The sequence below is a fragment of the Rhipicephalus sanguineus genome, chromosome 8, assembly GCF_013339695.2.
Source record: "Rhipicephalus sanguineus isolate Rsan-2018 chromosome 8, BIME_Rsan_1.4, whole genome shotgun sequence".
In the NCBI taxonomy this organism is placed as follows: Eukaryota; Metazoa; Arthropoda; class Arachnida; order Ixodida; family Ixodidae; genus Rhipicephalus; species Rhipicephalus sanguineus.
Genome location: NC_051183.1, coordinates 82,591,613 through 82,608,530, shown reverse-complemented (window position 1 = coordinate 82,608,530; position 16,918 = coordinate 82,591,613). Strand labels below are relative to the sequence as shown.

General features: G+C 45.3%; 1 protein-coding gene across 1 annotated transcript; it reads left to right on the top strand.

Annotated features, from left to right (window-relative positions):
* The first annotated feature begins 738 nt into the window (after positions 1 to 738).
* On the top strand, positions 739 to 11,238 carry LOC119402178 (uncharacterized). Its single transcript, XM_037669299.2, has 3 exons — positions 739 to 1,395; positions 3,094 to 3,782; positions 8,514 to 11,238. The coding sequence occupies exons 1-3, from the start codon at positions 1,281 to 1,283 to the stop codon at positions 8,604 to 8,606; spliced, it is 897 nt and encodes a 298-aa protein (XP_037525227.1). The 5' UTR covers positions 739 to 1,280; the 3' UTR covers positions 8,607 to 11,238.
* Positions 11,239 to 16,918: the final 5,680 nt, after the last annotated feature.

Here is a 16,918-nt window from a genome sequence, read left to right as displayed (position 1 = left end):
TTCAGCCCCGCATCTCCCCTTAAAAGAAATAGTAATCTTGTTCACACTCAGCAAGTAATTCATTACAAGGAAATGTCACCGACTGGAAAATAAATGCAGAGTTAGCAGGAAACTGTGCCAAAGAAACTGATATCTTTGATGTGTTCTAAATAATTATGTTACTCACAAATATTTAGGAAATGGCTAATAAATAGCGGCCTATGAATGCCCGAACCCACCAACATGAACTATCGAAGAAAATATAAATAAGAAAATGTTTGACTATCAAAAGTGCTATTACTGACGTTCTCGAATTTCGTCGTGCTGCCGTATTCACTACCATTTCAGCTGTGATTGGTCCGCGGGCCTATCTATTGCTTTAAAATGGCGCCATCACGGAATTCCACTGCGGCCGAACTTGGCAGTGCCCGGAATTGGGCTCCGTCACGCTGAACGGAGCGCCACGCGGAAGTTTGCTGAAGTAAGTTTTGTAGGAAACTCCACCCTCACGGCAGACGCACAGTGAGAAGCGCGCCACGCGGTTTTCTTTTATTTCAACCCCGCCGGCCATCTCGGAAGCCGCGCAACCGGGAATATCTCCAAAAGAGCGCCCGCGCCAATTCGCGGACCCTACTTTCCGCGCCCTCCGTTTTCATCGACCAGGCGCTGCGGTCGGGCCTGGCGGCGTACGCATGCGCAGGCGCGTCGGGGCGTCCCGGGCGCGTCGTTACTTGTTTTTTCTTTTTGCTTCGAGCGCACCGCGCGGCGGGGGAGAAAAGCGAGCGAGGGGTTTGTTGTCGTTGGGCAGCGGCGGCGATTCGGTGCGGGCAGCCGGTTCGTGGTGGCGGCGGGCTGCGCTCTCTCTGTTGCCGTTCCTGGATTTCTCGTTCAGTCGGCCGCGGTGTACGTCGACAGCGTCGCAAGTTGCAATCGACATGGGACGAAGGACATCGTCCACACTGCGTCGCCGACATGTATGGATGCAACGAGGACGGAGCTGCGCTACCCAGCGACGGGGGAGCAGCAGCACTTGAGCCAACAGCGCACGCTTTCCATCATTAACGCTCTCGGGCGCCTGCGGAGACAACCCGGTTGTTGTCAAGCCGGCTGAGCCTACGCGTGCTGCTTCCAGTCACGTTTATACTACGTGTGTGCGTAGGTGACTTGGTAGACGCGCAGTCAGCGCTGCTGCCGCTGTGTTTACACCGTGCCGGACTCGGTCGCTTTTCGACAATCAAGTCGCTTCTCTTCTGAGTACGGTGGTTACTTCTGTGACTGTGTGACTATTTCGGTGCATCGCGATGTTGCGTGTTAGTCAATTTCTGGTGGCTCTTCTCTTCAACTTGGCACCGACGACCGTCATCTTGGCCAATGCCGGCGACGCTTTCCGCAGCAAGGTGCCGCCGGGCACAGTCGGTACGTGACTCTTAAGTTTCCGAACCTTCCCTGCTTCGCGCCGGCGTCTCTCGTTGGCGTTCGATAAGTCAAGAAGTTTGATCATCAGGCCGCAAAAGATGCCTTTCATTCACTACCCGTGCTGTGATAGCGGAGTGCCTGCACTCAGTTGCATCGAATTTGATTTGCAGAGAACTCTAGCATCTATTTTAGCATCTCGTATTGTCATCTGTCGAGTGTGCCGTCGGTAACTGACCGATGCTTGACAGATAAGACGCACTCCAAGAAGGTGCTCATGAAATGATGGCAGTGTGCGGTGGTAACCACCGGAAATATAATGGTAGCACACTCTGAAGCAGCGGTCGATTGTTTTGCTTGAACGTGGTGCATCAGTAAGGCACATAGGCAGGGGGGGACCAGGAACCCCCCCCCCCCCCCCCCCCCCCGAAATTCGTCCAACCTTCTGTATTCCTTTTTTTTTTGTTTTTGCCATGGAAAGACCTTCTTTCGAACAATTAGGCATTGCCCCCCCCCCCCCCCAAAAAAAAAAAAATCCTGGCTACGTGCCTGGTCAGAGTAATGTGGGTTAATTATTCTTTGATTACTGCATGCATTCTTCCTTATATAATTGGTTTCACAGGGGCCCGTGAGCTCCGCAGGCAAATGATCCGACATTAGTTTTCACGTGCATTAGACATATTGTAGAGCGGCTGCGAGTGCAGTAATATGGACATCATTCAGAATTGTGCACATATAACGCTTGATGAGCTTTTATGTGCCTACTAGGGCGATCTTAATAATACCGTGTCATACTACATTCTAAGTTGATGTACAATTTAGTTTATTTAAAATGAAGGTGAATCATTGGAAACTTTAACGCCGTGGTTATTCAAAACAATGAGTTAATGTTTACCCCTCAAAACAAAGCAAAAAAACAACAACATCGGGATAAAAACTGCGCGCACGTGATGGTGTTCTTGGTGATAAATCATTCAGGTTACTGTTAAAATTTTGAGGCTTTGTGTTGGTGTTTGCAATGTTACCAGCAAAATAGCGCTTTTTAAAATCTTCTTTATGCACTTGTTAAAAATAATGCAAATTCCAAGGGTGGTGTTTCATTTCCCTTAATGGAGGTAGTTCTGCGCCGCTTACCATTTGCGCTCCCTCTCACTTATCGTTTGTGTTAAGTCCTACTAGTATACCATGTTATTGTTACCGCGCTCTTTTCAACAGTAGAACGATGTGTTGCATGTTAGTAAAAAAAGTTATTACAGCGGACACGGAAAATGCGCAGTACGTTTAAAATGCAAGAACTTCAGCATGGTTTATAAGATGTATACTTGAGCGCGCCTATAATGGATAAATATCTCCCATTCCAGTGAAGATAAGAGGAGGAAGAATTGAACGATAGTATCCGTGAGTAGTTAATATGGGCTTACACTAAAGCAAGCTTACATCCTTCGCTGCTTGTCCGCAAACAATAATGTCATTTCTTCAGTTTCGTTCCTTCAAAGCTGCACTCGTTGCTTGACTGTCAAGGATGCCGACGTTATGCTGAACACTCGTGCCGTTCGTCGAATGAAAGTACCGGAAAGCCCATTAAGATGGTAGCGTGTAAACTGCATTTCCAAATGTGGCAACAAACTCTGAACACTCTATAGCTTGTAGACCATTCCTAGTGTTTATCTTATGTTGTGCTGTCATTTCATATTTTTGCAGAGTTGGACCTCCTCAAGATGTTGAACATCAGCACACTACACAAGGGAGTGGGCCGTACCACGGGTCCCATATCTAGTCTACCAGCGTGGAAGCTTTTCTCCGGTCTGAACGCCGTGCAGATCCCCCTGGAGCCGGAGTCCAGCTTTCAACACCAGCTGGCCAGCACCGGAGCACTTTCAGCCATATTCGTCACCAGACCAAATCGCCACAGCGTGGCCACACTGTTCAGCATTCACCTACCGGGCAAGATGTCGCCCCTGGTGAGGGTCGCTGTCAATTTCAGGACCCGGCGCTTTGTGCTTTCCTACACTGTGCCAGACTATGTAGCTACCGCGTCGAACGAAGACGAGGGAGGCGACAGAGCGACCAATAGGAGGGATCTCGACATGGCTGACGACGTCAGCGAAGGGGACGGCACAGAGCCACTGGCCGACGACGTCGATGAGACCTTCCGCCTGAACTCTGCCGACGTGAGGCACGTAAAGTTCAAGCTGGCTTCGGCCAAGGCGCTAAAGAAGACTCACGGCTGGACTTGGATTGCTGTCACCCTGACGCGGGAGAAAGTAACACTCTACGAGAACTGTGAGAAACCGGTGGAGATCGAGCTGGTGCATTCGCCGTTGCTGAGGTTTCCCAGCGACGCGCTGGTCTACTTTCGCCAGGAACCTGGTCTAAAGCGCAAGTTTGTGGTAAGTTTATACTCCTATTAGATTGTACTGTAATATAATCGTAATAATATTTCACGTTAAATGTGCCGAAACCAGGATATTATTATGGGGCACGCCTTGTGCAGGGCTCCGGAAATTTGAACCATCTGGTGTCTTCGAACGTGCACGGGCATCGCAGAGTGCCCGGGCCTCTAGCGTTCCATTTCCATCGAAATGCCACCTTCGCGCCCGGGATCGAACCCGCGACCCCCGTGTCAGCAGACACCGTAACTACTATACCATCGCGGCGGACTAGATTGTACTGTAATGGTATAGCATTAGACGAGGTCGTAAAGACAACTAGAAAGGAAGCAATGCACGTTGTTTGCGATAGGGCAGGTGATATATTAATAAGAGGTGTATATTCAATCCATCACGAAATAATTTACTGCTTAGACATACTGTTTGTCATGGTTTTTTCAGCAAACGTGAACAGCTATGTTACATTTTACATTGCTGATTAGTATTTACGTAAACGCCTGAGAGAACTGCAGCAATCGTCTGTTATTAGCAGCAGCTGATTTATATATTTTTACTTTTTCCATTCCCAAGGAATGCTCCCGGAGGTGACGTTCACTTGGGTGGCCATAAGTGGACTTGATACGCTATGAATGTATCCTCAGAATTATTTTTAAATAGAAATGTTCTGATGTTTTTTAACTCAATTTTCTGGTACCATAACGTCTTAATATATACATATCACTTATTTTTCATCTCAGGGGGTATGTGTAACGCTCATCTCTTTGGGGAAATGAGCTTACAAAGGTTGATATTGGGCATAGGATAAATAAGAGCCAACTGTAACTCCGTTCGTAGATACTTGCTGCCGGACGAGCATATAGCTGGAGCCGTTTGGAAGGTGCTGTGCTTGCTCAGGCTGACATCATAAACCTGCTCTGAGATAATGCCTGTGAACGGCGTGCGGTTGTAAAGAATTACGTACCGCTTCCAGTTACTCCATTAAGACTGTGATATGCTTAATAAAGACAGCAACGTGGAAAGAAGCGCTGATACGAGTAGGAGAGCCAGAATTTCGCGGAAGCATTAAGGCAAACATTATGGCAAAAAGTAATCGAAACGAACTCCTACGTTATAGCAAGCAGACCATACGTTTGCGAGAACTACACGCGCAGCAAACCGGATTAACGACGCACTAATGGGTCTTTCAAGGTCGCTATAAAAGAACACGGGGATGTGGGTCATTAACTTGCGTTGCAAGCGCAGCCGGTTGCTAAGGCTTGTGACTGCCTCGTATGTTTTCTGTATTTTCTGCTATATGCAGGTGAACGGTAACGCCAGGATTTTAGCTACTTGTGGCACCAAAAGTAATAAACAAAAAATAAGTCCTTTACTGTCATGAAGCGACCAAACCACCCCTAGCGTGGCTAAAACCGGTCGAGGTGGCTTGGCGTGCTCAGACATGCCTCGGCTATGAAGAACGCCGTAGTATATATGGATAAATAATGCTCTCTTTCTTAGACAATACGCAGTTAGGGTGATGTGCGGGAGCATTTCCCGCTAGTGTAAAAATCCGTTCCTCGCCGCTGCCAATGACACACGAGACATGGATCGTAATCCGCGGCGGAACGTTATAGCCTCCCCGGCAAGTTAAGCGTGAATGTACGCGAAGTTAATGTGTTGGACATAAAATAGGCTGGCTGCGAGGATGTCGTCGTCACTCTCATAACCATATTATAAAAGACCTAGACACCGCGCTTTCTCTTGGTGTGCGATCTGTTGTCCGCGTAAAAAGTCGTGCGTAAACAGAGACCACTGGAACGTTTTACACTGACGATATAATAGTAACATACTGGCAATTAAAAGCATGCCTTCCTCAGGAAAAATTTCGTCTATACGTATAGTGGGACGTCTCCGAGTCATTTTGCTCCGGTACAACACGTTTTTTCTCTTAGACTGAGTTTCGATCTGTTGTGCACGATACTGACTTTTAAATTTGAATATATTATAAATAGGGCTCTGTGTTTCCGGAGTTTATTTTTCTTGAAATTTGGAGGGTGTTTTTTTGCGTAGTTCATTTAACGTAAATCTCAAAATCTCCGAAATTCAGGTGTTTAATCTTGCATCATATATTGTTGCAATGTGTTTTTATTAATTTTATTTCCAATGAAAAAGCTTTGCATTGTTCCTGATATAATTCTCTTCCTCCTTCCTTTCATTTTTTTCCCACTTCCTGTTCAGTTACCGTGTCAGTAAGGCTGTTGATGTGCACTGCTGTGAACTCGACAAGGTGTACTTTGGGAGGGGGGGGGGCAGAGCTAGTCAAGGTGTTTCTCATTCTCAGCTTTTTCTCCCAGCCTCCCGCATCTTCTTGATGAAAAATAAGGGACCTATTACTATTATTCTCAATACTCCAAAATTTTAGATGAAATGATATCTGAACACGAAGTGTATTTGGATGTCGGGAGGGTTTTAACGCACAAGCGCATATAGATATAAGCACGAATGCTTGAATACAAAACACGTACGTTTGTTCGTATTACAACCTGAAAGCTTGTTCTAATAGACCCAAGCATAGTTTGCGAGGTTGCTGCCGCTGATGGAGGTGTGCCGCATTCGATTGATTATTCTCAGCTTTGAAAATGCCCTTTGAACGTTGAAAATTCCCTTTTAAACTCGCAGTTTATCAGATAAATTCGAATTGTCAAAAATTCTACCGGCTAGTGTGTATCGGATTTTTTCGAATTTGTCCGAAAACACGGAGCCCTAATTATAAGGAGTCATAATGTACCTTCTAGAGGATTAGCCTCTGCTCCTGTCACGAACGAAACATCAAATTATTCGAATTCGAGCAATGCTACCCATGGCTACTTCTCTGAAAAGTCTGTTTCGTGTGAACTATGTCGAATTCAGGCAAGAACATGTCCCTTGCACACGGAGTGATCAAAGCAATCATTTCGCCGAACACGCATTACTTCATGCTTGACAATGCTGCCGTGAAGCGACTGAGACCGCGCCTCTGACACTGCGTGTGTACCATGCACCCAATCGAGATGTAACATGCACCTAAATCTAAGTACACGGGTGTTCTTGCATTTCGCCCCCACCGAAACGCGGCCGTTGTTGCAGGAAATCGAACCCGCGCCCTTCAGTGTATGAACGCGACAGCCTACGTATTTGTAAATGAGGTTTTCGTAAAATTGTCGATAAATATAAAGGGGGAACTTCCATTCACATTCCGAGCAATTGAATTTAGGGTCCTTTGCATAGTAATTCTTTGTAACTAATTGAAAACCATACATATAGTGAACAGAATCTCCTTCCCAGCCTTTCTATCGACGCCAGTAGAGCACGGGTTATATATTGTTTCTAGGTTTCCTCTCATCGTATCGCGGTTATGTTAAGCTCGAAAAATGCAAGATATATAAATGACGTGCAGAAAATCGTACCATTCGAGCAGTTTCCTACCTGTTCTCTACGTTGTGAACGGAGCCTAGAAGATGAAGGTCCTAGGAAGGGATGGATTTTGTTAAAAAGTTGTATGGGAGTGATATTGGAATGGTAGTGTTTAATTGACAAAATTGTACTGTAATTGTTAGGCGTATTTCAGTGGATTCAAGAGAGTGTGTTCTAGTGTATGCTTCATATGAGCCTTGTGTCAAGTAAACGCTGAAGTCAGATTGGTTTTAGACAGACGCGTCCTGTGCATCATGCGTACATAAATGGTTGAAACTTATGTGATATGTCCACTACAGCAGGAATTGCTGTAGTGGGCACCTTGGAGTTCCATATAAGATGTGTAATGATACCAAAAATAAAATATGTCACTAGCCATCTGGAAACAAATGCCGTTATTGAGCAGTAAGGCGATGACTGGGGACTGGTGGTTTATTTTGGAGTTTTGTATACTTCGTTGTAATTATCAGCGCATATCCAAAACTTTTTTAGTGAGCAGCTTTGAAAAATATAGGAGCATCAGAAAAATTATGCCACTTGCATTTATGCATAGCGTGCAGCTAGTACTCCGATCTCTTTCAGCGAGCATAATATTTTCCCGCTGTACTTGCTTGTTTCCGCTAGCTGGCCATACTATTTATGTTCTCTAGTCAATATTGTGACAGTGTCTTGTTGCTAATTTTGCTTCAAAAACCTAACTGTTCTGTGTAGTTTAGCTGAGTATGGATAGGCATGGCATTTGACTTAATAGTAGCGAAGACGCTCAACGGTACTGAAAGTGACTGGTATAACAGTGCCACATGGACTCTGGGCTGATAAAAGATTTACACCATTCAAAATGGCCAGCTGTATGCTGCATATTACGAACTGCTTGTGGCGAAGGACTTGCAAATAGTGTGGTGTATTTTGTAATATAAGAGCACCCGTTCGGCATGTCTAGAACTGTCGTCGTACCTCTAACTTCATCTTCGTAGAAGCAGTTGCAACCTCTGTAATGCAGATTTAGTATTCACGTTTTTAAACTTAGCAGTTTCGCTTATATTTTTAATGAGGTTGTACCTACAGGTTTACCACGAAGCAGTTTGTCTACAAGACGTTTGTAATTACTAATTGCATATGAAGTTTCTTTCGATGTTCTTTTTTTGCATGGTAGTTTTGGCAAATAACATCGTTCTTGCGGATTGAGAATACGGACATCATTTTGTGCTTATGCCGTTAAGCTGTTAAAACACAAATTATTACTAGTTGCTTAAAGAAGAGCTATTGGGATTCTGCAACCTTTCTCTGATTCTCTTACAGGGATCAGTTCAGGTTGCTCGCCTGTACAGCAACCGCATCACTTCGCGACCGTGGAAGTGTTCCAGCACTGGCACGGCTAACGTGGAAGAATGAACTTGGCAGCCAATTTTCGGAGGACCACCCGCCAAACGCTTGACAATGTGACGAGTTGTACTACTTACGCGCAGCCGTTGACATTGTATCAAAGGGCGTGGGCCGCATGTGAATAGAGCATTTTAATACTAGTTATGTGAATACTGGTCAAGGGTTCGTGGCTGGGGCCACATTTGGGAGCAGAAATGTCACGTGCCTGGATTACGAATTTAATACAGTGCTTAAGTGAGAGTTGCATAGTTGTAAGTGTTCATATCTTATAAATGTGTCCTTCAAAGAGAATGGGGAACCACAGTGCCAAGGAAGACGGTGAGTTGTTCTAAACGCTGCATAGCACGACACAAGCAACAGCTTCAGAGAAATAACATCGACATTTGCTGAGCAGTATTGCAAGCGTTGCAGAGTATTTAGAATTGATGTGAAAGATATTTAGAATTGATGTGAAAAAAATTACGGCAAAAATGCCGAATGTATTTGTACTAAACCACTGGACATTACGTTCTCGCTTTCAAACACTGATATTTAGAAAGATGACATTCGGTGTCTGTTGTTTTAGTGATTATCAATAATTGTACGGATGCACAGTTACGCAGTATGCAAGGTGTAGAAATCTCACAATAGCGCAGCCTTTACAATTGTCACCATTAATGCTGTACGTTTCCGCACAACTGGCGTTGCCTTCGTTTTACATGCATATACTCAAAACACGACCTCGCATGCTTCATGACTTTCATATCTTTTCACACTAAAGCGGGTGGTATCAATTTAACCAAGAGATCAGTGTGGTTTTGTGACATCACAAGGTTAGTTTCATTCAATAAGCAGCATTGTCGAAACTTATATTAAAGTCAGTTATAGTATGCTTTCTTACAAGCATTTCAACACTATGCCATTTCTACTTATAGTATCTAAGTAACTATAGAATCTGCCTTGCATTTCTAGAACAGACGTTCATCTTGGAAAGTAAAGCGTAATTTTTTATTATGGGCAAGTACTTTGTTCGTTCGATTCGCATCTTACACTAGTGCAAGCTTTAGGTATTGTGGATTATTGAGCCAATATCGTGCCATGACGCTTGAAAAAAGGTGAAAATTGGAGGTTAAGGAATCAGAAATACTTATCGTCAAAATTCTCCTGTAGTATCTGGAAAGTAGACACTGCCTGACATGTATTTGTTCTCCCAAGGCTGGTCACATGACCCTAGTTGTCAATGAAGAATATGTTTGAGTCTTTTGCAGCTGATAAAATGTATGATGTTGGAATCAATCGCTGTTTTTATGGTTACCACCTCAACGTTATGCGTGTTTAAGTGAATACGTATGCATATGTGCAAGAAAATCATTCAGAATTGCAATACATTGCATATTAGGCCAAAAGCGTGACCTGGATATATTGGAATAGTTAATGGAAATGTACGACGGACACTATCGCTGAAAAAAAGACGGGCAGAACGGGAGATTTCTAGTAAAAGCAACCGTTTAAAGAGAAGCAATTTAAGGAAGACATTTGTTCCAATGTACCTTTTTTGGCGATTTGTGGCTGCTTTGTGAGGCCAGTAGCTATTTTTTTTTTGCTCATGAGCCGTGGATATCTGAGCAGTGGTAATGTTCTACTATCGGGTACATGTGTCATTAAGGTGTGATGCACGGTACGCTGTGTACGTATGAGCGATTCAAAGTAAGACAATGAAGCGACTTTGCGTGACTTCTGGCTTTGCGTGACCTCCTTGTGCTCTTTCTATTCATAAGTGTTTTGAAGTGCGCATACTTGCTTGTTTGAGTGGATACTAGACTTTCTGTACCTTATCACCCGACATGCTACTTGGCTTTGAAGTTCATTTCAAATGTGTCTTAAAATTTGTCCGCAGCGGACTCTTGTTGTGAAACAAATCGCCTAAACACTGCACAGAGGACAGAATGCATTCTGCAGTTGGGGTAATAAACTAATCACTGACTACTTATGTCTGCCAAAATAATAGCGCTCGTCTACATATTCTATGATTTAATTTTGACGCCGAAAAAGGCTTTCGTAACAATTGTCGGCATCTTATTTTTACGTTTTTTTCCACCGATCTCGCATTTGAACGATCCTTACCGCGCACCAGCTGTAACATATTTGGCGGTAACGACACTCCGTTTTTCGCACGGTTATGAAGAACGGCTAATTACTTTTAGGCCGTGCTTGTAACCTTTACAAACAACACTCAACCAATCAGGTCCTAGCCAAAGTGTGGCAGATTCATACTCATCGCCTCCTGTAGTACCATTGCATTTGCATCACCATGTGTAATTTTCTACAGGTATGTGTGGGCTGCTACTCAACTCGTAAAAAAGGCATACATGGTTCGCATTGCGTCACTTTGTACAAACGAAGGATCGTGATCAAGGGATTCTAGTGTGGAAGAGATTACAGCACTGTGGCGTCCCAAAGCAATGTGTTCTTGTACGTGATATATCGTTATAGTAGCGCATATCGAATTCCTTTTGAAGGTCAACAGGAAAGCCGACGGCTTGCCGGAAGAAGACGTTTCCGGTACTTTTCATTGTTACTTGCTGTCTTTATGCAACGGATGTAAAAAAAAAGGAAATGTAGCGCGTCTCTTGAGTGATAATAAAACGACGTACACGACCCATTCCTGATAACTGTTGGCTCTTTACTTTAATTTTTGTAAAATCTCGTCGTCAGTCCTGTCTACACTTTATGGTGCCCCATCTGCTAACAAAGGTGTACGCCTGGGCATGTTGGTAGCACACGATGAGTGTAACAACAGCGCAATAGACTAGGGCTGGCGAAGAACGCACACACAATGTCTGTGTATTCGCAAGTCCTTGTCTGTCGCGCTGTTCTTAGATTCATCATGTGCCAGTAACTGTTCGCGGTACTGTTCGCAGTACATGCGCACTACTGTCAATGGTACAGTAATAAAATATTGCGGACAATTTATCTAATGAGAACTGTCTTATTCTGAGACGCATACGATCTGTGTGAGTGTGAAGGGGCGGGAAAAAGGGGAGGGGGGAACGTTCAGGTACAGTAATGCATATGGAGTAATTGAAGTTATTTAATTCATAACATCCATTAGCCTCCAGTTTGACAGAATTGGCTAGTGCTTTTATTACTCGTGTAAACATTGAAAGGTCTACGAAAAACAATTAAGGCAAATTGATACACTTTAAGTATTCCACTGCATAATGCTTGAATTAGTGTTTTGAATAGTTGCAAGATTTATCCCAACTTTGTATGTTTGTTTGTTTTATGGCATACAAGGAAATAAGGCTATCATGCGCCAAACAGAAGGTATAGTTTGGGTAAAAAGTTGGGTTTTCTCAGTGAGCTCTTGTCTGAGCAAGGGCCCTGAATAAAGGAATAAAACGTCGTCACAACTAATAGGAATAAAACGTCGTCACAACTTAACCTCAGTAAACGAGCTTTTACAACGAAAAAACTGGGTCTAAAGAGACCGCTCTTACTTAGAAAGTTCCCAGCGTTAAGAAAAAAAGATCAGGAGAGTTCCATGATGATGTTGCTAATTACCGAAGGAGTAGAGCTTTTGCAGTTGACCGAGAATAGATAAGACAAATGGGCAAACGAGAAGCGACTGATAATTCACCAAGGGAACGGTCTCGTTCCAATCGCTCCGTCGAGGGGACGCTCAGTGATTGCCCGCGTTGAAGGGTCGCGTGGAACTGATAAGAGCTTGATGGGCGCAGCTGGCCGAAATCGGCTCATTTCAGCTCGGTGGAGTGCTTGCTTCAAAGAGTTATTTCTGTGTGCTGTCGTCTAATGATGCTTGCAACGTGCAGAGTAGATTATGTAACTAAGCCAAAGTTCAAGGCCATGAAAAGAAAGAGTCCCTTCCAGATTATCAGGACCGCGCTTGTTGATGAGTTTTGCGAAGCTAGGGAAAGAAATGAACGAAAGAAAAAAATGTCGACTGAAGTATGGTGCGTCGTAGCACGAGAAAGTGTCCGGAAACAACCAAGCGAGCCGATTTGTCTCAAGTCTACTAGTGTTAAAGCGCGTGCTACCACGTTTAGGAACGGAATATCCAGTGCTTGGGACTCGGTTCGCAGCGTCTCCAAATGAATATGCCGGAAGAAGAGACTTGGGAAAGCCTACATTGGTTTTTAGAAACCATGAACCTGCACCGTTTTCCAGGAAAGTAGTACGCATCAACAATAACATGTTTAATATTGATCCATTGCAAGTAATGCCGGTTGTGGCGTTTCTTGAGATTTGCTGTGAATGGGAACGTAGCACGGCTTTGGATAATTGTTGAGGATTAACGTACCAAAACCACGATATGATTATGAGGCACGCCGTAGTGGAAGACTGCAGATTAATTTAGACAGCATGGGGCTCTTTAACGTGTACCTAAATCTAGGTACAGCGGTGTGCATTTCGCCCCGGTCGAAATACGGCTGCCGTGATGGTTCCAAGGCTTCCTGCATTAGTCGCACCTACAAGTTGCGTATCATGTTTCCCTCGTATTTGAAGCAAATTGTGCAGCTTGAAACTGTATAGATCAAAAGCGATCACAACTCAGAGATGGTGTAAGAGAATCACTTCTCTGGGCGCTGTTATCAGCAAGCGGTTTACAAGACAATAAAATTGGCAGAAAATCTCAGAGTGAATAAGTGGTGTGCGTCCCTATCCTTTGAGGGGTGCGCTTCAATCGCATCGACGTGTTTGCCGAGTGTTTTGTACCACTAAACTTGTCCATCACCTCTGATTTTAATACCTACTCCAGGAATGCATGCAGCGTACCCAAAGCAAGATATTGAAAATGTGGGCTTGCCGGTGCAGCATTCGAAAGCACCAACACGCAGTCACGATGATAACAAGAAGGTGTGTTCTTCCATCTTGTCCTCGTCCCGGTTGTGCGCTGGTGGCTTGCAGTATTCAAAGCAAGGTACTGCCGTCCGCATTCTCGGTTTAAAGAAGAGCCTAGACTGTATCCCAGCCCACTCCCCACATGCACGCTTTCTTTCTTGATGCATGATGCCTGTAAACTCGTCCCGCGGTCGGCCGTTTTGTTGTTACTTTGCAAGGCGTCGCATGCTGCAACCCTTCTCTTTCCCACATCCTCTCCCCCTCGCGAGCTGTCGTCTGCCACGCCGCAGGGTCCAATACCGACGCGGCCGCGTTTGCTCCGCATAGTTTCCGTTCTCTAAAGCGTGGGCGTTGCGTTAGAAGGCTGTGGTTTACTTATGTTTGCGCATTTTTTATCTCTCTAGCGTGATCTCTTCTCGCTGGCGGCGTTATTGAATTTCATGTCACGTTCTCGCTCCTCGCCGTATTATCACGCGCGCGGACCCTCGGACGCCTCCGGCATTCACCCCGGCTCCTGCTGTTGTACGTCGCCCGCTCCAAAGAATTTCGACCCCCTGCACGCATGTGTGTGTGTTTGTTCTAAACTCTAAGTTCCAAAAGTAGTATTTTCTTTTGGTTTTAATGCTAACAACGCTGGGTCGTTTTGCAGGCCTCTTTCGAAACACGGCTCCACTTTTGATTCTCTGTTCTTGTTTTGTTCGCTATATTGTTTTTTTATTCCTCTGATGCTGTCCGGTTTAAGCTTCCTAAAAATTGGTAATCCCGGCGTGAACCAGCCGGGTTAGAAGGTTCAGTATTCGAAAAACTTTCTCTGTTTCGTCATCACAAGTTGTACAACCCCAACTTTTTTTTTTCGCATCCGTGACACGCGCCACCAAGTAGTGGCGTGCACTTCATTAGCCCTCTATATTTGCGTTTTATATTGTGATGTCATATTGATTACATGTCTCTGTGCTTCGGGAGGAGGGGGGGGGGCATAGCTGTAAAAAAATATACAGTGCTTGTGGTACACAGCCTTCCTCTCTGTAACGAGTGCCCATATACACGCTTTGCACAGTTTCATGAAACGCTCGATGCACATATAACTTCCAACTACGCTATCGACCATTCAGAAAACGACGTTCGGGTCAGCCTGAGCTTGTAATGGCTTCTTTCACATCGACTACGAAAGTTTGCTTATGGTCATTTGATGACATGTTCTGTATGCTCCAAGGACATTCACTGGACGTTTGGAACAGAACGAGTACCGGACACGTCCTTCGGGTTCATTCCGGTAATTTGTTGGCTCATTCAGATCGTCTCTGGACGGCGTGTTCATTTGGACATGTTCGTGCATATCGTCAAAAAAACGGATATAGTAGACAGCCTGCACACAGGACAAGACACAAACCACAGGATGCTGCGCCTTTTCCCGCGGTTTTAAGCATGAAATGCTGTTAGGTCCCGTTGTCGGTGGCCTTCAAGTGAGGTGTAGACAAAAACCAGAACCGTTATCCGGGCCCTAGAGACGGCACCATCTTGTTATGGTTGAGAGAACAAAACGATAAGCCACGGATAACCAGTTAAAAGTAATAAAAACGCGGTGTCTGTCCCCCAATCCTTTGCAGAGAACCGCATTACAAACGCTAGTTACTGAAGCAAAACTGCTTGTGTGTCTCCTTTCTTCGTCCCCGTTTGTTTTCGCGCAAGTACAACAATGAGCTAGTTACTGCCCGAACATTCCGAGCTTTTCTTCATGTTTGTCCACAAGGTCGATGAAGCTGTAACGTCTAGGAGGCAGAGGCTTTATTTGCGTTTCCAATAGCGACGTTACAAAGGCAGGTACGGAACACTATACACTTTGTCTGTGCTATTTCGAACGCCACCGGTTGGTGAGTATCGCGGCGCAGGTTGCCGCCTCCTCCGAGAGATGGCGCCTCGCTGCGTACGGTGAGTGAGCGTGGGGTTCGCTTCGTGGCCGCATACGCTAGGCAAAGCTAAAGAATTATCCCACACCATCACAGGACACAATGGCGTCCATATGGACCAGTGCAAAGTAGAGTGTGGTGTGGTGGGGTGTGCACTTGCGAGCACGCACTATGCCCATTTTAGGATTGTCACGCATATCATCTCCTACAAGCCTGCTTTGACGGTAGCCATTTCATGCTTACATCTACTCTCGATTACAGGAGAGGCAGTCATACTTTTTAACACGAGTGTTTTATGTCGGGGTCCACCAAGCCTTCAGTGACGTATTTCCGTCAGAGAAATGACGTCAAAAATGCACATGATCACATGGGAAAGAAAAACTTCGAAGAAATTATGTTCCATCCACAGGAGTCGAGCCCACAACCTCTCCGTCAGCGAAAACAGAAGCCGACCACGCTATCCACTGCGCCACGGTTACAAACTCTGGAGGCTTTACAAACGCGCCTTTTATATCTCACACTTTCCTGTCCCAGTGCTCTTCGTCGGCGGGGTGGTGTCGCCATCTGGAAGCGGTAGAGTGAAGTAATAATGCATTATGACAGTGGCTTCCGCGATGAACTCCTGCAATGCGCCGTTGCTACGCGTCCGTCCTATTCGGCGCGTTTCCAGTAGAAGTGTAATTTTGCCAACGGTTTCGCACACTGCGAGGTGGCGACTTTAGCCGAAGCCTCGGCCACGCTCATAGCACCCATCCACACTAAAAATAGCTCTGCGACGTGGGCGTGCCTCGCCTGGCTGTAACACCGCGTTCCCCGTTTACGCTCGCTTTGAGAAAAATCGCGCCCGAGCCAGAGGGTAGACACGAAGCGCGTCGCGTTTTCCTCGAATGCCGCCGTGGTGTTCAATAACTCTGCGACATGCGGCGGGATGGCGACCTTAGCAGGTGGTATTGCCCTAGCCCAAGTTCTGCGTCCCATCAGTGACGCTCTTCTGGCTGTCGCACCGCTTTCTCTGATTAAACTCTCACCGTTGACTACTACAGCTACCTCAAAGATTTCTTTGATCATTGATCATGAATGTTAGTCGTCGGGATGGAGATGTGCCACCAAGCGTCAAGGTGGGTGCGTCCACATGAAGTGGTGCTGCAGCTGACAAACACCAATAGACAATGTGCAAGCTGTCTTATATCAATGCATAGTAAACATTCAACTTCTTCTGTGAAGACACGTTTTACTTTTGTGTTATACCGATTGCTGTGACGGAGGGATTTTTTCCCCCACGTGAGCGCTGTTCAACATTTGACTGTTCCCTGACCAGTGGCTGCTTTACTGACACAGCATTTGCCGACAATATTCCTCAAACTCCTGCTTCTAACATATGCTTCAGTGCGAAACAGGTGTGCCCCGTTTTTCACAGCTTTCCACCGTGCGGAATAATTCGATGTCAGTTCTATCAAACAGAAGCCACCTAAGTTGCATTAGTCAAGTGTTTGTAAAAAAATAACAAAACACATTTAAGTGTGGTTTGGTTTCTCTGCCGTAAGAACTCATTCGAGTGTAACTCACATCCCT